The sequence below is a fragment of the Salvia miltiorrhiza genome, chromosome 1 (genome assembly GCF_028751815.1).
Source record: "Salvia miltiorrhiza cultivar Shanhuang (shh) chromosome 1, IMPLAD_Smil_shh, whole genome shotgun sequence".
Classification (NCBI taxonomy): domain Eukaryota; kingdom Viridiplantae; phylum Streptophyta; class Magnoliopsida; order Lamiales; family Lamiaceae; genus Salvia; species Salvia miltiorrhiza.
Window position 1 is genome coordinate 63581319 of NC_080387.1, and position 22022 is coordinate 63603340.

The following is a 22022-nucleotide window of genomic DNA, read 5'->3' on the forward strand; positions in this document are numbered from 1 at the left end:
AGTGTCAATATCTCTAAATAATCATGTGATGGACCATATCTATATATTTGATGTGATGGATAGGGCTAGTCATGACATTCCAGGGGCCTTAGAGGCGAAATTAAAAAAATGGGTACCTCAAAAATATGGCATAATTGTCTTCTATACACAACTTTAATCTATAGGAAAATAAAGTGCAACAAAAAACAATAATCAATCAATATTGAAATAAGTTAGATTTTCTGGCATTTTGTAAAGTAAATCATTTCAAAAAACATCAAGTATTTTCAATGCATACAATATTCTGTTGAAGCTACAATAATTGATATAGTTAATAACAATTTACATGCAATAGAAACATTAAAAAATAATACAAAAATTTTAACAAACTCTATTTAAACATATTTGTAGAATTTACAATTTTTAAATAATCTTCCGGATCAATGTCAAATAATATTTTTTAATAAATTTGATAATAAATTATACTTAATAAAATTATTTCTAAAATTTGGTGGCCCGAGACCTTTGCCCCATCACTTAGGAAGAATGGGTGGGCCTGGTGATGGAAACATATCTATGGAATGTAACATATCTATCTATATAACAGAATTTTTTTACTATACTCTTCGAAATGAACCAAGAGAATAAAGAGATGCAAAAAGAATAAATGTAAGAAAGTTAGGTGTGTGAGTTTGTCGTGTCTCAAGGTTAATCATTCACTTTATATATGTATAGTTGTACCAATAATGTAGTTCATTCATACTATCACAAAAAAAAAATACTGTAGAAACGACACTCACATGATCAAATATTGGAACTCTAATTTATATTCAATAATTTATTTATAATTTAATTGGTTACTTATAATGTTTAGATTTGAACCTTAATCTAACAAATGTCTTACACAAGGCCCCAAATATATTTTGCCAATTTAGGTCCTAGCTTCCACCTTATAACTATTCTAAATACTAATTTCAAAATAGTACTTTCTCAATTCCACTTACTTAGAGCATCCACATTTATAGAGTCAATTGGAGGCTCATTCAAGTAAGGGATCACTTATGAGTCAATACCTGTATTGGGAAGACTTATCCAACTGACTCATATCCATTAATTTTAATTTTTATAATTTTCATTTAAATTAAACTGCACCAACTTAAAATTAAAAGTTCATTAATTTAAAATCCTAAAAATTAAATTGCATTAAATTAAAAATACATAAATTAAAATTAAAATTCTAAATATAAAAATTACTAATCGCTCCTACGCCTCGCGAGAGTCTGGGCCACCCGTTCTTGATGAAATTCGAGTTGCTCGAGAGTCATGTTTTTTGTATCCAAGAACATGTTACAATCGTTGCGAATCTCCCTCTTGAGATGATTCTTCGAGAGTCATGTTCTTCGTATTCAAGAACATGATACAGTCCAATTTGGCAAAAAAAATAGTCGGGAGCATTTGGGCCGTTGGGACCCATTTTAATTTGTGGAATAATTTGAGTGATGAAAATAAGGTGAAGGATGAAGGATTGAAAGTGTGGGTGAATGATTTTGAAAGAGGATTGAAGAGGTTTTTATAGATGAAATTAAATTAAATTAAAAATAAAAAACAAAAAAATGGTAAAATAGCCCTTTGAAATAAATTAAAATTAAAAAAAATCGGCAAAAGAGCCGTTATTTTCAAAAATTGTGATTTTTTTTAATCTGGCCCCAGTGCATTCATTTTGACGGATGAGCCGAGCTCATCGAGATGAGTTGAACTTGAGTCGACGATGGCCTACATCGGTCGATTCATTGGGAAATCTACTCAATCACTACGAATGAGTCGACCGATGTGAGTGCTCTTATTTAACTTGACATGTATTATGTTTTAGAATATTCTATTTGATTTGGTTCATTTCTATGCTATTTTACTTGGCATGCATTTTTTTAAATGGCCCATTTGATTTGGTTTATTTCATTTTTAAATAATCACTTTAAATTATATATTAATTATGAGTTCACACGTATTTTTATTATAATCTCACTCTTCTGAATAATTGCATTAAAAAAGAATTAGGCTAAATTGATTGGGACGGGCATGAGGGAGGAGTAAATTTGTCTGACATATATCTGACATAATATTTCTTCAGTATCATTAGAGGTTGAGAATGGGCCAAGAAGGAATGAGTACTGCTTCAGCGTCGATGTAATGATGTTAGCTGCATAGAAGCACCAACTATTTTCAACTACACTTCTGTGTGGTTGCACATTTTCTGCACCACAACTACGACATTTAAATAAATCTCCATCTTTTGTAGAATATTTTCTTTCGTCAATATTATCCTATACGTAAGTATTAATCTTATTATTTTTATTTATCAATACTAATCCTTTAAAATAGACGTAATGTAATGGGTATAATATTTGTATTTCCCCCACTCAATATTCTCGTACACTTAAATTCGTGATATTTAAAAAAATACTAGAAATACTTTAGTTTAGGCAAAGTAAAGAAGAGTGAAGTGGCCGATTAGGCCTTGCTCAAATAACAAAGATAAAGCACCCAAAGATTCTCTTTTGTGAGATGTTGAAGTCTCATTTGCGTACGGGTTAACTTCAAAAAAAGAAGAGTGATGTAACTTCAAAAAAAGAAGAGTGAAGTGGAAACAGTCAAATCTTCTCAAGCATATTATATTCATTCTATAATTTGTATCTAAAAAAAAATATGTAGTCGTGAAAATGATTATTTTATAATAGTAAAAACAAAAATTATTTATTAAAATAAAAAATTGAAAAATTAGTCATATTTATCATTTTTACCCTTCACATAAATAATTTTAAAAAAATTTACTGATTTTTTAATTGTAAATTCGAGTTTTTGAACTACAGTTCACAACCAATACTATTTATAGTCGCGAATTCAAGTTTTAAAACTTGAATTCACAACTAGAAATAATATTGGTTGTGAATTCGAATTTTAAAGATTGAATTCATGACTAGTATTATGTCTAGCTGTGAATTTAATATTTAAAATTCAAATTCACGACTCGTACTATTCAAGACTTAGTTGAGAAGATTAAAGTTCGATTTTTGTTTTAGATTTCTAACCTTTCTCCTTCTTCTCCTTCTTCTAGTTATAGTCTCAGTAATTGGATTTGCAATCCCTCTTTATGTCTTAACGTTTTAGTATAGCGATCTTTTTTCTTTTTGTCTCTTATCCTAGTTGTCTCCTTGTTGGGATGCACCCCTCGTGCATTGCTTAATGAATTTTACTTACAAAAAAAAAAATGAAAAATTGCTCACGCCGGCCGTTTGCGCCATTTGAAAAGCCTCCCCAGCTTGCGCCCCAACCCGATTCATTTGCTTCTGCCTTTCTAGAAATCAAGCTTTATTGATTAGGTTTAGATACAATTATGATTGATGATTAGGGTTGAGCATTCGGGCGGTTCGGGTCAAACTTGAACCGAACAAAAAAAAATCGAACCCCAACAACCCATAAATTTGAAATCAAACCAAACCGTTTCGATGACCAAAACCGAATCAAATTGAACTGCAAACGGTGCGGTTCCGTTTGGCATAAACCGTTTCATTTTTCTATTTATTTAAAAATATATATTTAATAATTTATTAATAATATTTAATCCTAGATGATAAAATTAAAATTTTGATATGTATAAAGTACTAAAGTGTTAAAACCCTAAAATCTAAATTTAATTTTTAATTATTTAATAATTAATTATTTAAAATATATATTTAATAATTTATTAACAATATTTAATTTTGGCCGGTTCAGGTTGAAAACCGCACCGTAACCCAAACCCAAACCGAAATTGTTCGATTTTTTTTTAATTCCAAACCGAACCGCACCGTTTATACATAAAAACCAAACCAAACCAAACCGTCATTTTTGCTTCGATTCGATTCGGTTGGCGGTTTCAGTTCGATTTTGCTCAGCCCTACTGATGATATATATGTGTATGTCAATGTTGTGTTGTGGCTGTGGAGACGTTGCTGATGAGAGATTGAGAGAGAGAGAAAAAAAAAGTGCACGAGAAAGTAAAAAAAAAAAGAGATTAATTTTAAAATTTTAATGTTAGAGATAAATATATATTTTTTACACAAAAAATGACTGTTCTTTAAGTTTTTATGTGAATGGATAAGTTTTATTTTTTCTATAAAAAAGTGGCCAAATTCGTATATTGACTCTTTAATTTACTACTATTATTTAAAGTTTTATAAAAATTTATTACAAATATAATTTATTTCTAGTTATTACTGTTTTGTTTCCGCTCTTAGTGATTGATTTATTTAACTAAGCTTCCTTTTGTTATTTTTAGATGAGAATCCTAAGATGTAGATACGTAATCCGCAAGTATATATCATGATATGTCACCTTCTACAAAATCCTAGTTCCACTAACAAAAATCATTAAGCACTGTCAGAAAATAATAATAATAATAATAATTTGGTTACTGAATTAACTAATTTCTAGATTTCGTGATTAATTGTTTTTCTATTCAAGGACTATTCAGCATCGACCATGACATATATAGAATCGTACATGTCTCTTGACTAAAACAGTGGTGGAGCCACATGTTATATGTATGACTCTGAGTACCCCACCTTCATTTTACTTTTTCCACCTCATTGAAAAGTAAACGACATATATTTCATTTCCAATTGTTCCATTTATACGACACATGTTTTCATAAATAAAAAATTTACCCTTAAAAAAATATAGACCCTACAACTTTCAATCAATTTAGTCACTCTCCTTAATTTTTGTATTAAAAGATTCTGAACTACTCCCTCCGTCCCAATAATGAAGTCTCCTTTGTTTTGGGCACGAGTATTTAGGAGAGGTAAAATAGATGTAAAAGTAGTGGGGACCACATAATTAGTGCTTTAATTAATGTTATTTTATTTCTTAATTAAAATGACTAATCAAGTCTCTGCTCCTCTCTCTATCTGTACGTGAGTTTTGCCGCTGCTGTTCGCCGGCTGTTGGCCGTGACTTCGCCGGCTGCCCCTTTCCCTCCTCTGAACCTCTCAATCCGACGCAGACACCACCATGGGCAGAGAGCCCCCTAATTACTCAAAGCTATGATACAGAGTACCAGGACAATGAAATACCGAAATCAAGCTCAGAAACCAACCAAATCAGACGATTTTCCCTAAATCCCTGCAAATCCCTAAATTATTCGAGCAGATCTACCGCGGTGCAGGCGGTAGAAGGCGGCGCTGGAGCATGGTGGAGGCGGCGGAGGCGTTGGCGTTGGAGTCGGTGCATTTCGCCTTTTGCAGAGGGCAGCGCCGCCGCTAGAAAAACAGGCGGCGACTGGCTGCGCGCATGTGTCTGGGAGAGAGAGTCGGTGGAGGCGGAGGAGATCAGAGGCGAAGGCGGTGGATGCAGAGGGTTGAGGCGGTGGAGAGATAGGAGGCAGCGACGCCTCGTCGACGCCAGGAGAGGGCAGAGCCCTGGTCTCCGGAAAACGGGCGGCGAGGCAGGGGCCTTGTCGCTGCGGTCACCGGGAGAGAAGAGGAACGGTGGTGGTGAGGCGTCCGAGAGAGAGAAGATGAGAGAAGTGGCGAAGAGAGAGAGAGTGTCAGATTTGGGAAAGAGAGTGAGAGAGAGAGAGAGAGTGAGATTAAAGTTAGAAAAAGAGAGAATACCTAATTAATTGAACTAATTGTATTGTAATTTATGCCAAAAAAGGAAAGGAGACTTGAATATTGGGACGGCCCAAAAAGGAATATGAGACTTGAATATTGGGACGGAGGGAGTACTTATAATGAAACGAATGGAGTATTAAAACTACCTCTAAAATCTAAGTATCGCTAATTATGTATAAATTACTCCATTCGTTTTATTACAAATATTTTACTTTTTATAATGGAATATTTTATTACAAATCTCTCATTCTTTTTTTGACAAATAATAAAAATTAATTGAGCCCATCACTTACTCTTTCTCTCTCTATAAATACTTTTACAAATTTTAATACTCCCTCCGTCCCAATAATGAAGACACACTTCATTTGGGCACGGAGATTAAGGAGATGTATATTAGGTATTAAAGTGTTGGGAACCACCTCTATTAGTGTAGTTGATTAGTTTTAATTTAGTGTATTTATTTATTTCTATTTAATGTTTTAGTTGAATTTTAAATTTTTATAATTTCATTAATTTCAAAAAATTTAATTAATTTAAATGAATTAAATAAAAAATATTGTCCAGAATTCATTACATTTCAGATTCAACCACCACCTCCGACAACCACCACCGCCGCCTCCGACAACCACCACCGCCACCTCCGACACCACCGCCACCTCAAAAATTCAACCCCCAATTCATACCCAAAATCGACACTACCGCCGCCTACGACAACCACCACCACCTCAGAAATTCAACCCCCAAATCAAACCCAGAAATTAAACCCAAAATCGAACCCAAAAATCGAATCGCGGCAAACCCTAGCCCCTAACCCAAAAATCGAATCGCGGCAAACACAGAGTCTAGGGAGAGAGAGATGAGCGAGAGAGATGAGGGAGAACCGAGAGGGGAAGAGAGAGGAGTCGGACAGAGAGAGATGCGAGGGGAAGAAGGAAGGCAGTCGCGTCGCGGCCCCAGAGTCACCGTCGGCCGGAGAAGGAGAAGCAGGCGGCGGCGGAGAAGGAGAAGAGAGGGGGAGGGGCGCCGCACTGTTCGGCGAGGCTAGGGCTAGGTCTCGGCCCTCTGCCTCCGTCAGTGTGTGTGCGAGCGATCGAAGGCCCACCGGAGGGGCGAGGGGCGTTCGGTGGTCGGAGAGGCGAGGGGTGCTCGGCGGTGATCGGAGGCTCGCCGGAGAAGCTGGATTGAGAGAGAGAGACGAGAGAGTGAGAGAGGCGGAGAGGACGAAATTCGACAGAAATAAGATTATGGTTTTTTTGTCTTTTATTTATACCTTAATTAAGGTGCAATTAATTAGTGTATCTTATGTCCTAATTATTTCCTTTTTTGAAAATGTGTCTTTATTATTGGAACAACCCGAAAAGGAAAGTGTGTCTTCATTAGTGGGACGGAGGAAGTATATTTTTTTCTCTTCATTAATTCATTTTTTCTATTGATTATATATTTTTTAATTTGTGTGTCTGAAAATAATGAGATATTTATAATAAAACATAGAGCAGTAGAAAATAACTAAAATCTTACTCCACGAAAGTTAAAACAAGAAGTGGCAAAATGTTGGGTCCTAGTATGGCACGTACGGATACTACTAATAACTATTGGCAGCATAATTGCAATTTATTACTACGGCCAATCGGCCATCATTCTATCGAAAACGTGGCTTATTTTCTGACGACATGACAGGGAACAACCAACTTGTTGATAAATCGTGATGATTAGGGCCCTCAATAATCAATTAGATTTTTGAAAAATTTACTCATCATTTTCGCATGTAATTTGCCTTCAACCCCAAAATTAACAGAGGTACAAATATTATAAGTAGTTGAAATGAGACTGAGTATATAGTATATTATAGAAAATAAAATTTATTTCTAGTTCTTAGATCGTGAATTTATCATTTGACTGAATGAATTTGTGATTAAAGATTTGATTCTCATATATCGTAAAAATTTCATTTGTTTTGTTTTATTTTATAATGAATTCATGGTGTTTCATCAGGACATACTAATTTTATACAATTTGAAAATTCTTGCTCCCGTAAATTAGAGAATGTTGGACTAATTATATGAGCGAACTTTACATATCCAACAACCAAATTCTTGCTCCTGCAAGTCTTCTTATTTTAATTTCACAGTCCATAACTGATATTATTAGCCTGCAAAATTAACACATAATTAAATTTCTTGGAAACATAAGATAGAATTGTTTCAATGAAGAAGATATATAATATAAATTGGAAATTATTTATAGAGTTAAATTAACTCTATCGCGATTAATTTGATTTGTACAGTAACTCAGCCTTATATATATTGTAGTAATTTGTAGTTACATTATGTTGTGTAATATATTGACTATTGCATGCAAATATGATTGTGTTTGTATATATCTTGCCCAGATTGACCTATGGGGGTAGTGCCGAATAGAATTTTCGGAAATTAATTACACTTCAATATTGAATTGGTCTTGTATATATTATTAATTATTAAATAGGTCTTGTATTATGTGCTATACACAAAAATAACATATCAAAAACGACGTATGCTACACGTCCAACCAGACGGCATCAAATTATTTATCATATAGGGAACTTTTATTTTGTTTAGAAACTAAAATCAATAAAATATACTCATACACTTCAATAACAAATTTATCCATTTAGGGACTTGAATTAAATAAAAATAATGCGTGGACAAGTCACGAGAGATCAAATGCAACTTGTGGACATGTGAATATATATGTGATCGCATTTCAAATTGTTTACGTCTACGAATCGTTGAAAGCGAAATCTTATCAATGTATATAAACTTATTATAAAGAGCGCAGGCTTTTTGGAGAATATCAAATCATATCATAATCTATTGTTCGTTTAAAGATAAACATAGAAAACTGTATGTGGATATATTCTGTATGAATGTCGTCAAAATGTGTCTTTCCAATAATATAAAGTTGCAGACTACTTTTATTGGATTTCTCAATCAATAATGCTGAATGGTATATAATATAAATATTGTATGTCAAAATCAAGTTCCCGTATTCTCTTCTGGGATCATTTCCTTCTTATTTTATTTTGTTTTCATTTAGCAAGATTGCGGGTATATTAGATCATATGGAATCCTTTGTTCCTTAAATCAACATATATAAACTAGAAAATCCCATACTAATTTACTTAAGATTTTCCTTGAGGGGTATTAATTAATAGGAAGTTAGATTGCACCTATATCTACATAAGCTCGATCTGTATTTTGGTTCATCATTTTCATTCTTTATTATAGCGAAATCAACATAAACTAGAAAATTTTCATTAGGAAACGCGAAGCTAGGTTTCTAAAATTAGTAAGTATTCACCAATGCCATATTGCCATGTGGTGGAGGCGCTCCTCTTCCATCATCACATTCTAAAACATCATCTTCTCTCTCCCAAACTCTCTCCAAGTGCATGTTTCTTTGCATCAAGGTTATTTTATTACTTGATGAAGAATTTGCGATCGACAATCATTAATTTCTTGCTGAAATGACCATGTGTTCTTGTCATTGTCCCAAATTTATATTTGGATGTTGATTTGCAAAGTGCGACAAAAACGAAGAAAATAAGTGGCACCATCCCTCTTTAAAATTAAATTAATATTGTTGGTCTCTATTGACAATAAGTTGTTGGACATAATTACTCGTCTTCATCTCGCTTACTTCATTGCATCAGTCATTCCAGCCTAATTTGATTTCGCTGTCGTTAAATGCAAATCATACAAATTATACCAGTCGCATTTGCCTTCTTCATGATGGGATTTCCTCCCTTTCTTGCTCCAACCATTCATTTCCCAACTTTATTATTGCTCTACAAGTTTAACTTTGCCTTCAATTATTTATCTGATATTCATAAAGGGGAATTACACGTAAACAAAATCATTAATTAACAAATTGTCAAGTCCCCTTTATATACAGGTGATTTTGAACTACTTAATTTATAGTGCAAAGCCATGGATGAAGGCAGCATTCAAGAAAGGCTCCTAAGTTCCAAGGCAGAAGACGAACACAACTTGAGACGAAGAATTAGTATCGAGTCGAAGAAGATATGGAGGATCGCAACGCCTGGTGTGATCTCACGAGTGAGCTCGTTCGGGACCATCGTGGTGACGCAGTCGTTCATTGGCCACATCAGTGCGGTGGATCTCGCCGGTTACGCCCTCGTCCAAACCCTCAGCGTCCGCTTCGTCAACGGAATACTGGTAAACGCATTCACTTCCAATAGGAACAAACAATTTAAAACTTACTTAATTTGTGCATCGCAGATTGGAATGTCGAGCGCCACAGAGACTCTGTGCGGGCAGGCGTACGGGGCGAAGCAGTATCACATGATGGGGATCTACCTGCAGCGATCATGGATCATTGATCTGATCACGCTGCTCATTCTGCTTCCGGTCTTCATCTTGGGCACTCAGATCTTCAGGCTCCTCGGGCAGGAGGAGGGCATCGCGGAGTCGGCGGGATACATCTCTGTGTGGTTCATCCCGTTCGTGGTGAGCCTCATCTTCAGCCTCACCGTGCAGATGTACCTGCAGGCGCAGCAGAAGAACTTGATCATCGCCTGGCTCTCGGCTCTCCAGTTCGCCATCCACATTTTCTGTTCCTGGCTTTTTGTCTACGTTCTCGACCTCGGATTAGCTGGTGCCATGGCTGCGCTCTGCATATCTTCGTGGTTTCTGGTTGGGGGAGAGTTCGTCTACATCTTTGGCGGCTGGTGCCCCGATACGTGGCAGGGCTTCTCCATTGCTGCGGCCAAGGATTTATGGCCGGTTGTCAAGCTCTCTGTATCATCTGGTTTGATGATCTGGTAAACCCTTCTTCTTCTTCGGATGTCTTCTCTTTAATTCATGGGAAACGTCTCATTTTACGATAAAGTTCCAACTAAAAAGAACACACCCTTCTTCATATGTCCCCTCTTGACGCGCTGCATCATCTTGCAGTCTTGAGCTCTGGTACTACGCGATTCTCGTGCTGCTAGCTGGCTACACCAAGGATGCACAAGTCTCCATTTCTGCCTTCTCCATCTGGTAAATGTAGGCTTATTTGTTGATTTTTGGTTGGTACAAAAACACACAAATTTAACATGAATTGTTGTAATTTTGTTATGATTGAGATTTTTACGAAAATCAGTGTTGAAACAAGCTCACGCGATTTATGCCACTCGGCTTCGTTTTGGACAAAAATCTCGATCATGGTAAAATTAATTGTTAAGTTGAGTATATTTTTGTACTGGTTTAAAGTTGGTGTGTGAAATCAAAAATGGACCATTGCGGGTGCATTTCAACGCCAACTAACCCTAAATTAAACTCTCACTTTGATGTTTTTTTCAACACTTATTTGAAAGATGTATTTTTTCAGCCTCAACATCAATGCTTGGATTGTGATGATCATCCTTGGCCTCATGGGCGCTGCATGGTACGAATCCGAATCCCTTTCTGTTTCTCTCTGATTACCATCATCATCAATGGCTGCCGTTGCATCTCAAAAATGTACAGCGTTCGCGTTGCAAATGAGCTAGGCAGCGGAGATGCCAAAGCTGTGAGGTTCTCAATCAAAGTGATCATGGGCACCTCAGTCACAATGGGGGTCCTCTTCTGGATCTTCTGCTTGGCTTTCGGCAACAAAATCGGCTACTTGTTCACCAACGAGGAGGAGGTCGCGGAGACCATCTCCCGTCTCTCAGTTCTGCTAGCCTTCACTGTGCTGCTTGGCAGCATCTTCCCGGTGCTCTCGGGTTAGACACACCTCTTCAAAACGACCTCGTTTTTGCTGCTCAGAATCTCATTCGTGGTTCCATTTTTGGCAGGTGTGGCTGTGGGATCAGGGCTACAATCTAAGGTGGCTCTGATCAATCTCATTTGCTTCTACGGCATTGGGTTGCCGGTTGGAATTGCTCTTGGATATTGGTTTAATCTTGGTGTGGAGGTAAATGTAATTGCATTGAGTATAAGATTAGGGAAAAACTGAATACAGTAACCAAAAAAGAAGCTGCGACAATGTAGATGTTGTTTTGTACAAAAATAGAAGATGAAAAATGATACATTTCCTCAACAGGGCATATGGGTTGGGCTGACGGGCGGAGTTCTGACTCAGACATTTTCGTTGAGCACCTTGATATGGAGAACAGACTGGGATCAAGAGGTACTGCATCAAACACATCACAATTTTTTTACATCCAACACAAGAATTAATCTTTCTATGTTTTGATTACAATATACATTTCTTTTTTCAGGTATCGAAAACTTCGGCACGTCTCAACCAATGGTATTTGGAATCACCAGATAATGATAAGCACGTTTCTGGTGTTGCTTGACAAGAAAATATCACAAAAATATTCGCTAGCTAGGTTATAACTTATGTTAAGCCAGTGTACTTCAATAATTATGTGTATCTATTCTTTTGACCAGTTTGTTTGAGAGAAGCAATCGTATTTATTATTTTGAATAATATTTGTCCCGTAATTTAATTTTGTCTTTGCCACATTGCGTCGGTGGTTGAGAAAGATTAAAGTTTGTTATTATATTTTTCAAGGAGAGAATAACATTTAATGTTTCTGACGCGGAACACAGATAACAGTAGAAATTAACTTATGTAAAAAAAGGGGCGGATGTTGAACGCAAATGGTCCCATGGTCTAGTGGTCAGGACATTGGACTCTGAATCCAGTAACCCGAGTTCAAGTCTCGGTGGGACCTACTCTTTTTTTTTTTTTTTTGCTATGTACATTTTCCTTCCAACTTCTAAAGCTTAAAAATAACAAAGTCATACTATTATTTTCTCGAAATAGTGACAAACAATTAAAAATTGAAGAAAATTACATATATCGGAGATATTTGGTAGTAAAATTGGGTTTATACTTGGTTAATAAAAAATGGAGGGCCCATTGTTGCTTAAGCTAGTTTAATAGTAATATATAGACTTGTGTTTGATAGCTAACTAGTACGCACTCCCGTGCTATGCACGGACTATAATATATATAATTATTTATTTTTAAAATTTTAAATTATATTCCCCCATTTTATTATAAGTGGCTCAAAACTTTTCGACACGAGAATGAAGAAGAAGGTGCAAATTGGCTTAAAAATGGTGGGACCTATACTTTTTAAAAGGTTAAATTTTTCTATTTATGGAAACATGCTACTTATAGTGGGACGACCCAAAATGAAATATAGGCCAATTTTAGTGGGATGGAGCCAGTATAAAAATATTAAAATGTCATTATTTAAGAGTTAGATTTTTTTTTTTAGAGAAATTTATGAGTTAGATTAATTGGTAAGTATTATTTTAAAGGGTAAATATCACTTTAAACCCCAAACCATTTTCGCACTATCAATTATATCTTGAACTATCGAAATGGAGGCTAGGGTTTGGAATATAAGTGTTGGGGGAGTGTTGAAGGTGTGGGGATGGTGAATGATGTGAAAAATGAGGGAAGAAAAGGGGTTAAGGGTTGAAAATCGCGTGTGTGCCCCACCAAAAGCATCAATTCCGTGTTTTCCCCGCAGTCACAGCCGTGATCGCGGCATAGGACCATGGGGGAGCTGTTGGAGAGGCCCGCGGTCGGGCCCACAACTGCGGCACAGACCGCGGGTGTGTTCGTGCGTTCTGGACGATTTTGGAGCAGAGGCCCGCGGTCGGGCGCGTGGCCGCGGCCCGGACCGCAGGGCCTGGGCTTTCTGCGCAGTCTGCTCGTTCGACTCCATTCTCCCTCGTCCAAACTCCGATTTGGTCGTTGTTTGCGCTCACGGATTCCTCTTGAGATGCACTTCAACCTCATGTTTTTACCATTCTCTAATTTATCTTTGATTTTTCCTGAAATCACACCAAAACTACATTCAAGAATCAAATCTTCATAAAACTAAACATTATGGCACAAACAAGCATTCACAAGCAAAACATGAAGGGAAATGACAACAAATCATGTGGAATTGAGGTACGAAAATCATGTTTGTCAGGGTTATTCCTAAAAAATTTAAATTTAGATTTGGAGTAAGGATTTTGAGACCCAGATCCAATCTAGTTCCGACTCGTGGATCCAATTATATATAAATAAGATATAATTTTATTAGTTTTATGTAATCTTACCTTAAAGATATTCAACGAATCGCTCAGATTAATTCTTAAGATTGGCTAATAGTTACACGGTCAAGGATATGTGTGTAATTTTATATTTTCCATATCCCTTAATTATAGCAATGATATCAAGTTAATTAACATTTACGTTTCAACATTAAACATTTTTATATTATTTTTTATGTAAGTTCATCAATTTTGGATAGTATTAATTCATTTAATCGATTTTATTGAACATTCGATATTCATCTTGAGTGAGCATGTAATAATCACTTTTGAATTGTATTATTAGTTCATTTAATCGGTTTATCATATATGATAAACACTGGTGTTCACAACTTTGAATTTTTTTAATATTCTATTAAGACAATGAAATAATTTATTAATGTGTGATTTCAAGTGAGGATTATTAATGAAATAATCTATTAAGAAAATTAATGATCATAATAGTTGTATATTATGAACGTATACTCAATTAACATAATGTACCAAACAACAAAATACGTTCATCGGAATTATATATTAATGTACATTGTCTATTATTATTATTATTATTATCATTATTATTATTATTATTATTATTATTATTATTATTATTATTTTAAATTCTAAATGATTTTTATTAAAATAATCAATTGAAAAATAGTATTATTATTATTATTATTATTATTATTATTATTATTATGAACATAACTCATTTTTTTCAATGAATAGTTTATTAATTGTGATGAACATATTTTACTGATTTGATGAACATATTTGACTAATTTGAACGTAATTTGTTGAACAAATAGTTATATCATTTGAACTTTGCTAGAGTTTCCCGGTTTGATGAAATTATATTTTCGTTTAATATAATGAATTTTTAATATGTTTTGTATGAACAAATAGTTATATCCTTTGAACTTTAATGAACAAATCTCATTTTTCTAAATAAACATAATTCAATTTTTGCAATTTTATTTTCCGATACATCATTATGGATTGGGTTAGTCTTTCTGGTGGGATTGGTTGAAATTGAAATCATTTAGGTTGAAAGCCATGGTGCTGATACCTAAAGCAGTGAACCAGATACATACTACAGGCCAAACAGCTAAGAAAAAGTGTAATGAATGAGAGTTGTTGAAATTAGCATATTGGAAGATCAATCGGCCAAAGTAATCATGAGCGGCTACGATATTATAAGTTTCTTCCTCTTGACCGAATCTGTAAATGAATAGTTTGTTAATTATGATGAATATATTTTTTTAATGAACATTATATTGTTCCCATTGAACTTCCAATTGTTTTATATGAACATTTTTACTTTCTCCTTTTAACTTGTATATGAACATTATTACTTCTCCTACAATTCACATTTTTTTTTTGGTTTCGCACAGGATGACAACTGCAAATTCTTCGAATGGCCCGCAAAAAAAATTGACCTTTCTAATAAAAATATTTTTATTTTATCTTGAACTTATTCAAAATATATACTGAACTTGAAATTCGAGTGGGTGGAATTTATTTTTTTACGCAAATGCGTCCAATATTCACATAAGTTCATAATTTCCGAAATTTACGTTCAACGTAACCCCGCGAGACGTATTTTTAGTTGGCATAAACATTTTATAATGGCATATATTGGTTACTTGAATATATAAGTCATTTGAATATGTTCAATACATCTTACTAAATGATATCATAGTTCACTATATAGTAAAGTTGACAAAAATAGGTAGTTATTGTTTCTCTAGATATATATAGCCTTTCGAACATGTAGCGTAATTCTTATGAACGTCATATAATAAATTTTTCAAATGGAGTCGAACATGATATATAATACTTAAGGAACGTGTAATTCAATATCCATTATTTAGTATTCACCCGAAATAGAGATGTAGTCGGGATGGAGGAATAACCAATTTAAAATTACAATCCATATTACTCAAATCAAATATTCACCCGGCCGAAATAGAAATAGAGAGATTTACGGGATTGCATCTCGTTAATTGTGATTTGTTCAATCTGTCGAAAAATAAGATTACAAAAATGACCTTATGAACGTGTAATCCAATATCCATTATTTAATAGGGTTAATTGCCCATAAAATACTGAACTTTCGTCCAATTCTGGTTTTGCACACAAACTTTGAACTGTAGCGTGAAAATTACTAAACTTTAGATTTTATCTGTTTTTGCTACTAATTCAAATTCCGGTCAAATATCAGGCTAATATGATGTGCCAATATTTGACGTGGCGTATTCATTGTTAATTTCTTATTAATAAAAAAAAGAACACAAAGCAAATAACCAAAATTGTCAATAGCTTAATATATCAAATCAAATAATAGTATCTTTTTAATTCTCAAGTTTAAATCAATTTTTTTCTAATTCACTATTACACAACTGATTACTCCAATATATAAAATAGAAGTCATTCAAATAGTATAAATATATATAGTTTATAAAAAAAATTAATCTTTAGCTAATGAAAATTTAATATACTTTATTACTTAGCTAAATAAATTTTTTTATATATTAAGTTATTGATAATTAAAATATTTTTGGCAGACACACCTAAATTCGAAGAATCCCCTTACTATTATTGAATTTATTCAATTAATTAATTCAACTAAAAAAATACTATTATTTGATTTGATATATTAAATTATTGACAATTTGAGTTATTTACGTAGTGTTCTTTTTTTATTGATAAGAAATTAAATAAAAAAAATATTATTTTGCCAATTAATTGTCACACAAGAATAAATACGCCACATCAAAATTGGCACACCATATTATATATTAGCTTGATATTTGGCCGGAATTGGATTAGTAGCAAAATCAGATAAAACCAAAAGTTTAGTAATTATCACGCCACAATTCAAAGTTTGTGTGCAAAATCAGAATTTGATGAAAGTTCAGTATTTTATAGGCAATTAACCCTATTTAATAATGATAAATTAAGCATTATTATTATATTGTATAAATCTAATCCGTCTGTTATCAAGGAATGAACGATTGTGATTTATTCTTTCTTCTCTGTATAAGGACTCTTCTCTATAGAAACAGACCCCACCCTAAATAAAAGATCTATAACTAATCTATATTTTTTAATTTTCTAAAATTTAGAGTTTTTAGTCAAAAGCGTTAATTGAAGATACAGAACGAAGAAGTTATATGTAAAGAGATTTTGACATATAAAATCACAAATTATTTTAAATTTATAATTTTAATGTGAGTTTTAAAGTGTGGCAAATATAAGAAAATACTGAATCTAAAAATAAATAAATAAAATCTAAAAGAATTGTAATGGTTCTAATCCTAAAGAATAAATAGAAAATTTCTAACAATTAATAAAAGAATTTCAGCAATCAATCAAGTTCATCCTAACTTAATTATTCCGATCATTGATGCAAATATAACTTTAATTCATGCAAGTAAACCAGTTATAACCACCGAAGACGCTTCTGACGTGATCTTATTTCTCCTTAATTATTCAGTAATCAGGAAGACGTTTCACTAATTACTATCATAATCGACTGACAACAGTAACAGAAGCTCTATAGGTTTAATGAGCCGACATCATTAATATCTAGAGAAATCCGCTTCAAAACCAATAAACGCTTACGCAGGATTATTGAATTAAGACTGTTTTTCCCTTGATCCTGATGTGTCAATTTACCACTAATCAAACCTAAACCATGATTACGTATGACCGATTCAATTGGCTATATAATTAATTCTAACCCATTAAATATTGCCCACTACCTAATAGATTAAAATAATTAATAATGATAAACACATAGAATCACATATACAAGTATAAAATAAAGTATAAGAACACATTTGGTCTCACAGAATAATCTTGCTAGTGTTTCCTTGATCGTTGTTGGAATAAACGAATTAGTTAGAACGCATAAAATAATTAAATAAAAGAAAATAAGGAAAAAAATAGAGAGAGAAGCAATAGAGAAAAGAAACTTGAATTAAAAGCAAAGGTTTTCGTCCAATAGCTGCTCCCCAAAACTGTATGCATGAATGTGTGTATAGGTTCTTATATAAATATAAGAAAATCAAACTAACCTAATTCTAATGCTAATAGGCGTGCAAGCCCATAAAACTAATTGAATAAATTAAGTTCAGCACAATCAAAATAAATAAGGTAAGGTCCACTAAGAAAAATCAACGGCTGTCCACAGTCCACAACTTCTCGCCAATAGCCTAAATTAATCCAGTTCGGACGTTCAGTTGGTATGGCCGCCCCGTCCACCTTCATGCGTACAGCTTTAAACTCTTCAAAATTCGATCGTCTTCTTTAAAACTTATCAAAAATCATTAGGAACCACTTAAAATCTGAAATCATGCTAAAAAGATGATATATATAGAATAAATCAAATATAGAAATCACATTAAAACACCCAACATATAAAATACGTCTAATCAGTTGCATGTAATCTCAGCTAGTCCTTAAAAAATATCCTTTCATTTGTTTTGAGAAAAATAAAAATAAGTTCATCCGGCGACCTGTTCCTTCTGCCTACCTAACCCCATAATATGCTATAAAGTATATTTTTTTTCCCTTGAGATTCATGATTTACTAAACTGAACTTTCACATGGAGCATTAATTAGAAGCTTTAGTTTTTTTTTTTTCCTTGAGATTCATAATTTACTAAACTGAACTTTCACATGGAGCATTAATTAGAAGCTTTAGTGTTTGTGAACGCAATTCCATGAAATTTATACTAAACTAAGCTTTCACATGGAGCCTCCAATTATTTTTCGAATTTTGCTAAAAATTTATTGTATGTAGTTTTATCTAAGACGAGATACAGGCGTGCTTGTTGCATTTGTGATTACTCAGTGAAGTAGGCCCGTTTTTACAGCAAGAAGAATGATTGATGATCGCAGAGGCAGCATGGATCATAACAGCATTGAAGTGAGGCTCCTCACTCCTAAAGCAGAGGAAAAAGCAGGTGATTTGAAAGCAAGAATCTGCGAAGAATCAAAGAAAATATGGAGGGTTGCGACGCCAAGTGTGATCGCAAAAGTGAGCTCATTCGGCACCCTCGTCGTCACACAGTCCTTCGTGGGCCACATCAGCGCGGTCGATCTCGCCGGCTACGCTCTTGTCCAAACGCTAAGCGTGCGATTCGTCAACGGCATACTGGTATTTATCTTTTCCGATCCTTTACAGTTAGGAAAGTGAGTTGATTATGAAATGATTGGTTTTGGTTGGACAGATTGGGATGTCGAGCGCGACGCAGACTCTCTGTGGGCAGGCATTTGGGGCTAAGCAGTATGAGATGATGGGAATCCACCTGCAACGCTCCTGGCTCATTGATCTCATCACTCTAACTTTTCTGATCCCCGTTTTCTTATTCGGGGCGTCCATCTTCAAGCTGCTCGGACAAGAGCAAGGAATCGTGGAATCTGCTGCTTATATCTCTCTGTGGTTCATCCCTTTCGTCTATGCACTCCTCTTTAGTCTTACCATACAGATGTATTTGCAAGCGCAGCAGAAGAATATGGTCATCGCGTGGCTCTCGGCTCTGCAGTTTGCGATCCACATTGTGTGCTCTTGGCTGTTTGTGTATGTTGCGGATTTTGGAGTGGCGGGGGCCATGGCTGCGTTGTGCATATCTTCGTGGTTTGTTGTTTTGGGGGAATTTGTGTATGTTTTTGGAGGTTGGTGTCCGGAGACGTGGAGAGGATTTAGTGTGGCTGCTGTGAAGGATTTATGGCCACTTGTGAAGCTCTCACTATCATCTGGTGTAATGATATGGTAAAAAAATTGATCATTATATTGAGTTGTGATTTTATCTTAACATTTACTCTGTTATGTATCATGTATGGTTTGGTTGCAGTCTGGAGCTGTGGTACTACGCGATTCTGGTGTTGCTTGCTGGCTACATGAAAGATGCACAAGTTGCAATAAATGCCTTCTCCATTAGGTAATTTATATCAATCACTAGCTGCTTGTTGATCATTTTGATGCACTGAAATTTGAACTTTTGTTAATCTTGCAGCCTCAATGTAGTTTCTTGGATGGTGATGATCATTTTTGGCATTATGGGCGGTGCATGGTACGGATTTGCTCTCCTTCCTCTTTGTGATGTCGTTTGTCTGAAAAATATTAGTTTCCAGCGTTCGCGTTGCAAATGAGCTGGGGAGAGGAGATGCCGGAGCTGTGAGATTCTCCATCAAAGTGGTAGTGGGCAGCTCAGCTTCAATAGGGTTGTTCTTCTGGATCATCTGCTTCTTCTTCAGCGCCAATATCGGGTATCTCTTCACGGATGATGAGGTGGTCGTGCACACAATCTCCCAGCTTTCAACTCTTCTTGCATTCACAGCCTTGCTTGCTAGCATTTACCCGATCCTCTCGGGTTAGTTACGTTTCACGCTCTCAGTAATCTTTTTCTTGAAATGTTGAGTTCCCTTTGTATTTGGCAGGTGTGGCTGTGGGATCAGGTCTGCAGACGAAGGTGGCAGTCATCAATTTGGTTTGCTTCTACGCGATTGGATTGCCGATTGGAGTTGTTCTTGGATATGTGCTTCATCTTCAAGTAGAGGTGGGTATAGCAGCGAGGAAATTAAATGTTAGTGTGTAATTCTGAGATTAGTGTGTTTTTTGGGATTTAGGGGATGTGGCTGGGGCTGACCTTTGGAGCTTTAAGTGAGACTTGTGCAATGAGCTTCTTGGTTTGGAGGACAGATTGGGATAAGGAGGTCAAAATAACAACATTAATTTTGTGAATTATCCAGTTGAGCACAATAGGTAATACTAATGGGCATTTGCATTTTAATTTTTTTTGCAGGTATTGAAGGCTTCAGGACGTGTAAAGAGATGGAGCTTGGAATAGTTTGATGAGTTATTCAAGAACATGTGCTGTGTTTGTATCTTCAAAGTGTGGAATTGTATGAAATCAGTGTGTATTTTTTTGAATAATCAGTAAATACCACGTGCAACGTAACGTCAGTTATGAGTTCTATTAAAATGATTTGTAGTTGCTGCTCATCGACAAGATTTATAGATTGTTCTAATTAGGATGTCTTTGTTTTCAAGATGTGTAAGGTCCCATGGTCTAGTGGTTAGGACATTGGACTCTGAATCCAGTAACCCGAGTTCAAATCTCGGTGGGACCTATTTTTTTTCCTCTAAATTTTATTTTTATTTGTAAATTGAAATCATAAGAGAGAGCCAAAAACTATCCAAGAAAATTCTGATCAACGAATAAAGGGTTTGAAAAACACAGTGACATTGTTGTATGATTGTAGGTAGAAAGCTGCATTATAGAGCTGCTGATTTTAGTCATGGGCGAATCACCACTTCCAGCTTGCCACATCCACTTCTTAATAAGATTACTACGTCGAGCTGCGGCTAAAACTAGTTTAATTGAAAAATACACATTAAATGTCAAGTTTATTCGTGGTGCAATAAATATGAAAATTGATTATCGTTTATTTATAATAAAGAGGAAGAAAATGTTGTAAAAACAACCAACAATGTGTATCAGAATAGCATCGAAAATATTAAAACCAACAACATAGATAATTTTTTCTACAAGCAATATGCCTCGCTGCGAAAGAATCCCAGCTTAAGAAAAGAAAAAAAAAAAAAATATATCACACTCTGAGGAAAAACTAAATTAATTTGTTTGGATATCGATCTCCTCACGCTACTGTTTGTGCTTCCCGTGGAGCTGCTGAGGCAGGAAGAAGGGATATCGGAGACGGGATCTCCATTGGCTTCCATGCTACCAACTCAAATTCTGATCAAAGTAACTTCAATCACAACAGGGGTTTCCATATAGATTTTGTGAGCGAGAAAATTGGATATCTCTTCACATGAAAAACGATGAGGCTAGGCAGAGTGTGGATGATTTCTCTCTTCTGCTTGCTCTCACTGTGTTTCTTGCTAGCTAGCATTTTCCCTCTGCTCTCAGCTTCTATATTCTATTAATTCTTTATAACCTACTTAAGCTTAATTAAATAAATTTTGATGTTTTTAAATTCCCACATTTCTTGGGTGCAGGTGTGGCTGTGGGATCAGGTCTGAAATCAAAAGTGGCGCTTTGAATTTAGTTTGCTTCTATTTGATTGGACTTCCGGTTGGGCGGTTGGTCTTAATTTTGATCTTATGGTGTCTTTTTAGTTTTAATTTATAAATATTTGAATCAAATTTACTTCATAGCACGATCGAGTTCAAAATTTTCGGCCAACTAAATCCGACATGTAATACCGAAAGTTAATTTCGTGTTGAAGGATTGAATATGAATGAATGCATGAAGGTAATATATCTATTGAAAAATAATGGCATTAA

The 22022-nt window shown here is 34.8% G+C and overlaps 2 protein-coding genes and 2 non-coding genes across 11 annotated transcripts; all 4 read left to right on the top strand.

Moving 5' to 3' along the window:
- The first annotated feature begins 8754 nt into the window (after positions 1 to 8754).
- On the top strand, positions 8755 to 12092 carry LOC131003373 (protein DETOXIFICATION 24-like). The gene is made up of 8 exons (XM_057929886.1): positions 8755 to 9847; positions 9911 to 10452; positions 10586 to 10672; positions 11004 to 11060; positions 11141 to 11379; positions 11452 to 11570; positions 11700 to 11786; positions 11878 to 12092. Exons 1-8 carry the CDS (start codon positions 9599 to 9601, stop codon positions 11956 to 11958), a joined length of 1461 nt encoding a protein of 486 aa, XP_057785869.1. The 5' UTR covers positions 8755 to 9598; the 3' UTR covers positions 11959 to 12092.
- Positions 12093 to 12267: 175 nt separating this feature from the next.
- Positions 12268 to 12339, top strand: TRNAQ-CUG (transfer RNA glutamine (anticodon CUG)). Its single transcript has one exon. It is a non-coding gene; the product is annotated as a tRNA-Gln (tRNA).
- A 5999-nt stretch (positions 12340 to 18338) lies between these two features.
- On the top strand, positions 18339 to 20717 carry LOC131003413 (protein DETOXIFICATION 24-like). 8 transcript variants are annotated; one of them, XM_057929924.1, is made up of 8 exons: positions 18342 to 18869; positions 18943 to 19484; positions 19567 to 19653; positions 19729 to 19785; positions 19847 to 20085; positions 20171 to 20271; positions 20342 to 20428; positions 20518 to 20717. In XM_057929924.1, the coding sequence occupies exons 1-8, from the start codon at positions 18594 to 18596 to the stop codon at positions 20560 to 20562; spliced, it is 1434 nt and encodes a 477-aa protein (XP_057785907.1). In that variant the 5' UTR covers positions 18342 to 18593; the 3' UTR covers positions 20563 to 20717. The 8 variants fall into 8 exon arrangements, 7 of the variants coding, with proteins under 7 accessions (XP_057785911.1, XP_057785909.1, XP_057785929.1 ...); XM_057929934.1 differs by having other exon boundaries at positions 19847 to 19981; positions 20153 to 20271; positions 20518 to 20678; XR_009094691.1 differs by having other exon boundaries at positions 18343 to 18869; positions 19847 to 20003; positions 20153 to 20271; positions 20518 to 20569.
- A 56-nt stretch (positions 20718 to 20773) lies between these two features.
- Positions 20774 to 20845, top strand: TRNAQ-CUG (transfer RNA glutamine (anticodon CUG)). Its single transcript has one exon. It is a non-coding gene; the product is annotated as a tRNA-Gln (tRNA).
- The last annotated feature ends 1177 nt before the right edge of the window (positions 20846 to 22022 follow it).

What these genes read in the sequence shown, in the direction of transcription:
- LOC131003373 (XM_057929886.1), top strand. Translation starts at nt 9,599, where the DNA reads ATGGATGAAGGCAGCATTCAAGAAAGGCTCCTAAGTTCCAAGGCAGAA. An exon ending in GGCCTCATGGGCGCTGCATG is followed by an intron (nt 11,061 to 11,140) that starts GTACGAATCCGA and finishes AAAAATGTACAG; the next exon opens with CGTTCGCGTTGCAAATGAGC. An exon ending in GAACAGACTGGGATCAAGAG is followed by an intron (nt 11,787 to 11,877) that starts GTACTGCATCAA and finishes TTCTTTTTTCAG; the next exon opens with GTATCGAAAACTTCGGCACG.
- LOC131003413 (XM_057929923.1), top strand. Translation starts at nt 18,594, where the DNA reads ATGATTGATGATCGCAGAGGCAGCATGGATCATAACAGCATTGAAGTG. An exon ending in ATAAATGCCTTCTCCATTAG is followed by an intron (nt 19,654 to 19,728) that starts GTAATTTATATC and finishes TTAATCTTGCAG; the next exon opens with CCTCAATGTAGTTTCTTGGA. An exon ending in GGACAGATTGGGATAAGGAG is followed by an intron (nt 20,429 to 20,517) that starts GTCAAAATAACA and finishes TTTTTTTTGCAG; the next exon opens with GTATTGAAGGCTTCAGGACG.